This window comes from Podospora pseudoanserina (genome assembly GCF_035222485.1).
Source record: "Podospora pseudoanserina strain CBS 124.78 chromosome 7 map unlocalized CBS124.78p_7, whole genome shotgun sequence".
NCBI classification, from domain to species: Eukaryota; Fungi; Ascomycota; class Sordariomycetes; order Sordariales; family Podosporaceae; genus Podospora; species Podospora pseudoanserina.
In genome coordinates this window covers 870,748-880,334 of record NW_026946671.1, presented here as the reverse complement: position 1 = coordinate 880,334, position 9,587 = coordinate 870,748, and the positions used below count along the sequence as shown (strand labels likewise).

Here is a 9,587-nt window from a genome sequence, read left to right as displayed (position 1 = left end):
CATTGCAAATCCACAACCATCCTTGACGTCGTCTCCTTGTGGGGCTTATAGCTAAGCACTCCTGAACATTCAAGATCGATCAGACCGAGGCCTACCCAAACAACCCAAGATCAAAAAAGACTTTAGCCCAAGCCAACCTTTTTCTGAAGCTGAAGATAGATAACCCAACATCGAAACCGGGCAGAATGCCAACCCTTTAATAGTTTCTCCCAATATTTTCCCCGTCCAATCTCCAGAATAAGGGGGGCGCATCCAGCAGGCGTGCGGCACAAGATCTCCCGTTCTGAGAAAAGGATCAAATTCAGCGCGTGCGGCGGAGGCACGACAACTCTCCACACACAGCCCAGCCGTCTTCACAACAAATTGAATCTGGCTCTGTATGAATAGAGTATGCTGCAAGCTCTCAAAACAGGTTGGTAAAGAGTGGGGGGGACATGGTTGCACAGCGGGATCTGAAACTCTACCTTACAGAAACATGCTTTCATGTAAGGCACTGTCAGCAAAGAGAATGTCCGTGATTTGATCCAAAGAGAGAGAGAAAGAGAGAGAGAGAGAGAGAAAACCAAGTTCAGTGTAAAGTGCGTACGTCAGTATGGAGGCAAGGAGTTCGGGTGTTGCAGTTGGACCCTGAAAATCGAAAGAGTCTGTGTGCCCAATGACCTAGAGGATTGGTAAAGGCTGGCTTGTGAAGAGGGCTTTGAGTGACAAGCTCGAATATGCCTCTAGACGTCAGCTCAACCGTCATTGACTTCTCTAGTACAGCTATCTGTCACTGTCAACTTGTCACAAGAGGCTGGTAAAAGCGGCCGGACCAGCGGTTACCCGCTCGTCCCAAGCTCAACTTTGGGTTTTTGACCATCTGCATGTGGGTGAGTTGGGCATACACTATAATCCAAACGTTTTCAGTGTCCATGCGGGTTACGCCATCTGAATTTTTTTTTTTTTTATGACGGGCCTTTTCATTCAGAAAGAGAGGAGAGTTCGTCCGGACAAAGATTCCTTCTTTCTCACCTTCTCTTTTCATATGAGACACGCACACTTTGACGCAAAACCAGAAAACTTGCCTGCAGATCAACCCGGCTTTTTCCCCTCTCGAAAACGAGGCTCTCTTGTCTCGGAGCTTTTCTCAATCCTGCTTACCTAAATGGTTGTCATCCAATGATAAGCTTTTGGCCTATGCAAGACTTCTGGAAGGATCAAGCAACGACAAGACGGAAACAAGAAGAGGCCGCGTTGCTTGGCATGGAAAAGCTCTAAAAGACATCGTTTCGGACGTTTGCTGGTCACCGCTCTTCTCTCTTGAGAGAGAGTGTGTTCCTGGAAGCGAGAGAGGTTGGCTTGGAGAGCTGTGATTTGCTGCGGCAATCCTTTCTCAGGACGGACAAGGCAAGCCACCTAGCGCTGTGATTTACGCTGTAAACGGGCAACATTCAAGGTACCGCTCTATATGATGCATATTGACCAAGCATTGGCCAATCATGACGGCGAGTCTTCGGCCGGTGTTGTGAAAAAGGTGGTGTGTGTCGGCGGCGAGCATCGAGCAGGGTGGGATGCTTTCGGGCAGGACGAGATGCGGCGTGTGGGCGGAAAGCCGTGTGACGGGACCAATGCCTGGCCTTTTTTGGCTCCTTGCCGGCGATGCTTGGTATACAGGCACCTTGGACGCCACTATCTTTGCTATCTTTTGACGTGAATGGCAAAGATCTCTTCCTCGGAAGCAGGCAGGGAAGCCACATGCTGGCCTGCTCGAGTGAGGTGGTTGGGATGTGCATTGTTGATGTCTTGCTCGAGGTGAAGAAAAAGCAAAGCGCCTCCCGAGCGGGCGGCGGGCCACCCCCTTGGCTGGTTGTGGTTGAGATGGTGTGCCCGTGCCGGGAGGCTTCGTGATTGGTTCAGGCCTGGTCTGCCACCAAACCACGAGTTGGCAATTGTTTGACAATGGGGCTGCCCTCTTTTGTCTGGCCCGCTCAGACTCTCGCAAGTCGTCGTCAACCATGACAGACAGGCGGTGAATACGAATAGAAGTTGCAATCATTGTGCCGTGGTGAGGTGTTGTTGCGCAGTAACTGTGGTTCCCTTTGCTCGCTTACTCATCACTGTGTGGGGCAGATGCCCGCGAATGCCAAGCAAACGTTTCTTTCCCTGGTCCTTGACCCATGTTTATCAAGGTTCCAGCGGATTTTGAGAATCGAACGTTGCATGGTTGTTGTCGTGGGACTCGCTTGCAACCGATAGCATCAATTTAATTCTAAATATCTGGGGGTATTCATACAAACCATATCATGATAATTTATGAGAGTGGCTGTGAAAAGCAACGCTCAACGGCGTTGATATCGGATCTTGAGGCCGAGTCAGGATCATCTGGTGGGAGCTTGTGGCGGGGACTATGGAACAAGGATGGCTCTGGTTGAGACTCACTCATATTGGTTTGCAGTGCATCACTCATTGAGTTCATCTCATGCTGATATCACCGTTTGATAGGTCTAAGCACAATCCTATTCAACCCAATGAGCACCGGGACGTTGAGCAACTCGAGTCATTCATCCGAGATACATGCAGTTCATCCAGCGACGGCACTACACTTCTTTTCCGAGTTGATCACAACTCGAACCAAGATTTAGATCCCAATTACTACTATGCTTCAGATAGCCAGTTCCCATCATCCAGACACATTCGCGGCCCATAACCAACGCCAGTCAGAAAAAAAAAAAAAAAAGCCCATATCAACTCTATCCAAGTTCACCCAACCAGCACCCTCTCAACCACAAACCCCAACGCCTCCCCCCCATAAACTCCCCCATACCCCCCATGAACCTCCTCATCCTCCCCATCCGAACAAAACGGATCCCCCTCATCACAAAAACTCACCATCCTATCATCAAACACCGGACAGCTGAACCCCTCCGGTCGGGCAGCAAATCCTCCCACCCTCGCCGTCCCCTTCTCCCCCCTCCTTTTCCCACCAGTAAACCTCGGACTCCCCATCAACACCACCGCCGCAATATTCCTCTGCACCTCCCTCCTGACCAAAGGCCTCCCAACCCGTCCCCCATCTTCATCAGGTTTTCCTCGTCCAGTAAAATCATGAGGCACCCCGCAAAGCGCATCATCTATGATCTGCCCTCCCTGGCTGAACCCATGGAGGATGAGTATTGTCTCTGGACACAGGGCGTTGAATGTAGAAAGCCGTTTGATGACTGCTGCTGTTCCGGTTGTTACTGAGGCGGCGTATTCGGATGTGTTGGCGCCTAGGGCCGGGTAGTCTATTGCTTCGGCGGTTATGGTTGGGTGGGTGGTTGGGGGGGAGGAGTGGTTGAAGGTTGAGAGGAGGAGTTGAGTAAGGGTTATGGAGGAGCCGAAGCCTGGGGGGGCGGTGGTCTCACGGGCGGAGAGGATGTGGAGGAGGGGGCAGGGGCCGGGTTGTGGTGTGACTGGGAGTGAGGAGGCTGATGGGAGGGTGAGGGGGAGGAGGAGGAGGAGGAGGAGGAGGTGATGGCGGTGGTGGAGGTGAAGAGGTAGGCATGGGAGCTTCATGTTGTTGTGTCTGCTGAGGTGATGGTCAACTTTAAGTAGGGTGTGTTTGGTCTGGTGAAACTAATGAGGCGAGTATCGGTATCATTGGGAAAGATATGTACGGAAGGTAAAGGCAGTGCCTCGAGTTAAGGAGAAGAAGAGCAGGAAGGACGGATAGGAGGCAGCTTTGACTCTGCTCAGGGACCCTTGGGTGTTTAACCTCCTGACAGCCCACACAGACACCTACCTGCCCTTCCGTCTGATGTTTGATACTAACTGTGACAGCGGCACGGGATGTGCCATCCGCACGAGAAAGTCCTACCTTCTTGCCGTCCGCTCACACCTCAATGCAACGACATCTCGTGCTGCTGTGCTTTCGGTCGAATGGAGAATGCTCTTTTGTCATCGTGAACTCCCTGATCGCCATACACTGCATGACGATCCCAGGGTTCGGGAGTGGTTGTTGGCAAGGCGGTGTGTTTAGCCGCATTTGCAGTCACAAAGCATTGATGTGTAGTGGGAGGTTGTCACAGTGGTATAGACTGCCAGGGAAGCTGTGATAGATGGGTCTGTGGGTAAGGTTAGAGTCAGCATGTAACATCCGGCCATTGAACATGAAGATACCATAACGCACGCTGCTTCGAGATCAGAATGAACAGTATCACCCTAGTATCACACCCCGTAAGCTTACAATAAACTAAGAAACCCTCAAGACCCCTTACCTTCACTCTTTTGCATTTCCCGTCCCGTTTGGACCTCCAAAACACCAACCGCAAATCACAAAATAATTCCCCGAGAAGCACTTTTTGCAGTGGTCCCCAACGTTTGAGCTTCCCATTTATCGCTAGGCACTTCCTCCCAAAAGCTTGTTCATTCTGAACCGGAAAGAAAGCCGGGTATTATGCGGGGTGTGCATCGTCAACTGTGTCGAGTTTGTAGATCATCTTCAATGTAACCTCGCAACTTTCCTTTTTTGGGCAGACGATGAGAAACGCTTTGATGGCAATGTTGGTTTAAGGTGATTACATTACTCAGCAGGAAAGGGGTCTTGGAGGGAGACTTTTATGGGATCGTGTTGGACAAGCTACTATGTCGCGAGAGAGTAGAAGTGTTGATGTAATTAGCTCTTGCTTTGCTTGAGTACTTCAAGTTGAATCTCGATGAACAAACTACGAAGGATAACTTTAGAGCAGGCTCGGCGGTGAGTTTGGAATTGGATGTTTTCGAGCCTATCATGTTGGAAGGCGTGTTTGGTGGAGGCTGTGCCTTGGCACCACCTTTCTTCTCGAGTCCTTCATCAGCATCAGCCACCTGCCCCCGAGTCTGTTCTCGAAACGCCACATTGGGAGAGATACATCCCTCACTTTGGAAGTTAGGGTAATGGTTTGTTCGCTCTGGGGGCAGCTACATGCAGGTATACGAAGCGTCGTAGCGAAATGGTTTATGCACTTGAGTGATATTCCGTACTTTTCATCGAGATTTGTTGTGATATTGAGCGGGGAACTTCATGGGATTTTGACTGTTGCTGCTGGTATATTCGACATGCACCTGATGTAGGAAGGCTACCTTGGGTATCTTAGGTATGTGGTGGCTGTGACAGCACTGAATCACCACAAGCACGACGGTTGCGGGTCAAGCAGCAAGCTCAACTCACTCAAAGCCTTCCATAATAACAATGATTTTCCATGTCGCAACCTGGAAGTTGGTCAACACTTTGCCATCATGTGACACCGTCATTCCACCCAGAACAACAGAAGCCAGAACAACAGAAGCCAGAACAACAGAAGCCAGAACAACAGAAGCCAGAACAACAGAAGCCAGAACAACAGAAGCCAGAACAACTGAAGGGAGGAGCAACCCCTACCAGAGTATATGCACCACTCTCCCCACCCACCTTCCAACAGCAGCTCCAGTATCCTTACCAGGGCGTCACACTTGTGGTCAGGACAAATGGTAAGGATGTCGGAGCTGCTGTTTAAATAACTCCCCCTCTCCCCGAGCTGGGGGCTTGTAACCGATAGCCCCCGAGTTCGACCCCCCAAAGGAAAAACCTTTCTCAACTAGGTTTTCGTAGCCTGCCCACCCAGGGCTGGTGAGCTTTTGCTTTTTCTTCACTCATCATCGATCGATGATCCAATATAAAGACAACAAGGTCAAACCCACTTTCACCTCCAAGATGGTCAGACAAGCGAGGAGTTGGCTCATCTGCCTGGGAGGTCGCTCCGCCATTTATAACAGCACTGCTTTTGATAACAAGAAAAGTCGAACGGTTCTTGTTGTTTATCACTGAATCCTTTATTCCAGACAGTTTCATAACAAAGCGACCTGACCTTATACCTCAATTCTCCAGAACCAGCAATGGTGATACGAGCATCTGGATTCTGCTTTGATAGCCAAGAGTCATTAGCAACATTCACCTCACTTATGAGAGAAAGAATCGGACGACTGTCTTGTTTTCATTGCCCAGCTCACTCACTCACTCACTCACCCATACCAAACAGCTAACCTAACAAAGTAACCCAACCTCACCGCATTAACACACCCTCAAACACGCATACCCCCCATTTATCCCCCAAGAAAGAAACTCAAAAAACCACCCCCAACCTACGCCCTCACCCCCCTGGCACTAACCTCACCCCTCTCCCCAATCTTCAACGCCTTCCTGCAATCCGGACAATACCACTTCGTCGTCCTCGCCGGAATGTCCTCCAACCCGACACACTCCAAGTGAAACCACTCCTGCTTGCATTGCTGTTTCCCTATTAGCATTTCCTTCTCCCCCCAGCCACTTCCGGGGTTACTTACATCAACATTATCACACTGAATCATCGTCCCAAAGCTGACCCGATTACACAGACAATATCTCGGCTCCTCCGGATCAATCACATTCCCTTCGTCGTCCACCTCCACCTCTGCCGTCCCGCCGTGTGTTTCCACCGGCGTCGCCGCCACCTCTTTCTCCTTCTTGTTACCGCCACCAGCAGTTCTTGACCCGGCAGCGGCGCTCTGCTTCTTCCTCGGCGCCGCCTTGCGCGTACCCACGGCGCTGTTACCGCCGCTGTTGGTCCGGCTAATGACGCCGGGAGCAGGGCGCTTGCCGGCTCGTTTGCTGGCCGGTCTGGTGGTGGAGTTGCCGGCGGCGGTGGGAGCAGTGGCGGCAGTGGTGCTAGCAGCAGTGGCAGAAGTCGTCGCGGTTGTGTGAGAAGATAGGGCAGCGGCTACATCTGGAGGGGCAGGGGTGTTTCGGGCGGTGCTAGTCCGGCGGGGACGGTCTGCTGCCAGAGATGGGGGGTGGTGAGGTAGTGCTGGCTCTTGGCTTGACGCTTTTCCTCTCGAAGCTGGGCGGCGGGTTACGACTGTTGATGCTGGTTGGGCAGGGGCAGGGGTAGGAGCAGCGTCGGGATCTGGCTTTGGTGCAACCAGCTCGGGGCTTGCTGTCCTTGACGTGGCCTTGCTTGCGACTCCTGACACGGCCCCTGGTGGAAGCTGCTGTGGTTGTGACTGTTGTTGCTGATCTTGCGACCGAGTGGCCTGCTTCTGGCGGGTCTCTCTCACAGGAGGCAGGATGGGCGTCACTGACTTCTTTGGTGAAATCACTGGCGGTGGTATAGGTGTCTCGGTAGTCGGCAGTTTGATGGGTGCCAATGTCGGGACGCTCGAAGGCCCGGCGTTGCTACCGGCGGGTGAGGTAGCTGATATTACTGATGCCGGCTTGGCCGTTATTGACTGGTCCTGAGAAAGGTTTGGTAAAGGTATAGGCGTTGTAGAGTGCAAGACCGCATTTGTCCTCTGGGGAAGCTGGACCGGCGTTTCCTGAGGCGGGCCCAAAGAATTCCCAGAGGTTATTATTGGCGGCGGTACAGGCGTCTCCGTCTTGGTTCTCTTAAACTGTGGCCTCTGAGCCTGTTGACTGCCATCCGCCGCGGTCTCCTGTTCTTCAGCACCTTCGGCCTCAGTTCCCGGCATCGAATCTCGTTTCCGCTTCTTCGGAGCCTTGCTCTTGATTGCTTTGGCATCCGCGACAGCAGCTGGTTGAGGTACGCCCCCCATAATCATCCGTGCCTGTTCCCGTAACATGGCAGCCGACTGTTCGGCTTCGTCCGCTGCCAGCTTGGCCAGTTGCTCCCTCTTGAGTTTCTTAGCCTCGTTCAGTTTCATGCCACGGTTTGTGATATTCTTGTCATCCGACGCCAAAGCATCCACAGTCAAAGCCCCGAGCGGCATCCTCTTCTCGCCGGTGTGAGGGTCGATCGTCGGCACCGGCATCGCCCCCTCAAACACCCTCCCCTCGTCCTCTGCCTTTTTCTTCGCAGCTTTGAAGGCATCGACGCCTCGTCCGAGCGCGGCTAGCTCTCGCGCAACCATGGTATCACTTGGAGTCCAAGCCGCGTTCTTCTTCATTCTCTTACGAAGTCTTGCCAGTTCAAACGCAGTGAGCTGACACCATGGAGCATCGGCGCTTCCTGGGACTGCGTTTTCGGGTGGAGGGACGAGCTGTGCCATGGCAGCACTGGTGGATAGCCCACCGGGCACATTGGGAGGGGGGACAGATGTCCTGGGTCTTGGCGCCCTTGGAACACTCGACTTGGGCGGCCTTGTTGATCCTTTCACGACCTTGATACGCGGAGCCGGAGTGACCCGGCTGGAAGATACTGCGTCATCCTCTTCCTCCGAACTGCTCTCAGATCCCGTGGTGTATGCGTCAAAGTTGATATCATATGGCGCCAACACCTCGCCAGGAACTGTGATCCTAGGCACTCTCGGCCTGCGCACTTTCTGTCCGTCTATTTTCAGTGTAATCTTTGGCACTCTCGACATCTGAGGCGATCTGTTGGCCACTGGGCTCTTTTGTTGCTCCTCCAACTCTTGGTAGTTATACTGCATAGCCTGCAATTTTGCGAGAATGGTCTTGGCACGGTTGAGATGACGGTTCACATTCTCGGCCATCCGTTGCGCTTCGGCATGGGAATAGACGCGAGAGTTGAGGGCATGGTGTAGGTTTTCTGACACGTGGCTGCGCAGCTCCACCGGTGTATTCTTGCTCTTAGCACCAGCCGGGAGGCCGGGGAGCTGGCCCCATTGTGTTGTGAGTTCGTCGATGTTGTTCGAGGAATCGATGTAGGCCTGGTCGAGTTGGCCAATCAGGGTCAAAGAACGCATCATATCGGCCGGGAGGTACTCGGTAAAGTCGAGGAAGTCACTAACGGTGGCCTGGGCATCGGGATCGGCTCGGAGGTCGAGGGGATTGAGCGGCGTGATATTTTCGATGGACTTGATGGACTCGTGCATAGCCTGCTCGATGGACGGTGGCGCATCCTGTCGCGGAGAGATGGCCTCGTCGACAACGGGTTGAATGGCCTCTGGAGCAGCCATTTTTGGTTGTTCAAATTCGTCCTCTTGTTTTTTATGTCTGTTTCTTCACGATGTTTCCGGTGTTGACGTCAACGTCAGAGCAACTGGTTGGATGTTGGCGCAAAAGGCCTTGCCATGAGTGGGTGCAATGCGAAGCAAAAGTGAGTATTAAGCTGCAGTATAGTGGTCCTCAGTGAAAAGACTATCTCGTAGGCGTCGTGGAGCAAGGTTTCCAGCTCTTGTTGGGCGGTGGATGAGGCTGTCGCGGTGGTGTCGTTTGCAGTGAAGTCGGCGGTTGAGAATGTGATTGTGGAACAAACGCGCCTCGTGCTCCCGTCGCGAAAGTCCAAGCTCCATTCGCTCCTTTGGCTTGGCCCGCAGCCCGCAGCCCGCAGCAGAAGATACAAAGTGGGTCTGTGCACCCCCACATGATCTTCCTGTGGCCGGCCGGCAGACCTGCAGCCTGCAATGTAACCCTGACAAGGAACTGTTGATCTTATCTCTTTAGCATCCCAACCCTCGACCGGCTCCCTCTCGAAATCGTTACCGATCGGTGGCTTCACCTGCTGTCGTCTGCAGCATCTCGGCGATCAAATCACATCTCTGAATCATTCACCGGCAGCCTGCCTGCCTTGGTCTGCCCGTGCCTGCAGAAAATGCCTTACTTAATTTCTCCTAGATCAAAAGCCTCGCTTCCCCATGTTATCCGCGGCAACCGCCGT

General features: G+C 52.8%; 2 protein-coding genes across 2 annotated transcripts; both read right to left on the bottom strand.

Annotated features, from left to right (window-relative positions):
* Positions 1 to 2,739: 2,739 nt before the first annotated feature.
* QC764_709360 (uncharacterized protein) lies at positions 2,740 to 3,534 on the bottom strand (the record flags this gene model as incomplete). Its single annotated transcript, XM_062950558.1, has 1 exon — positions 2,740 to 3,534. One exon carries the CDS (start codon positions 3,532 to 3,534, stop codon positions 2,740 to 2,742), a length of 795 nt encoding a protein of 264 aa, XP_062796583.1.
* Positions 3,535 to 5,573: 2,039 nt separating this feature from the next.
* QC764_709350 (uncharacterized protein) lies at positions 5,574 to 9,185 on the bottom strand. The gene is made up of 3 exons (XM_062950557.1): positions 6,319 to 9,185; positions 6,043 to 6,264; positions 5,574 to 5,897 (listed from the first exon to the last, which is right to left on the bottom strand). Exons 1-2 carry the CDS (start codon positions 8,884 to 8,886, stop codon positions 6,118 to 6,120), a joined length of 2,715 nt encoding a protein of 904 aa, XP_062796582.1. The 5' UTR covers positions 8,887 to 9,185; the 3' UTR covers positions 5,574 to 5,897; positions 6,043 to 6,117.
* Positions 9,186 to 9,587: the final 402 nt, after the last annotated feature.

Coding starts and splice junctions, on each gene's coding strand:
- QC764_709350 (XM_062950557.1), bottom strand. CDS start 8,886: ATGGCTGCTCCAGAGGCCATTCAACCCGTTGTCGACGAGGCCATCTCT. Junction 6,265..6,318: donor TTCAGTGTGATAATGTTGAT/GTAAGTAACCCC, acceptor ATAGGGAAACAG/CAATGCAAGCAGGAGTGGTT.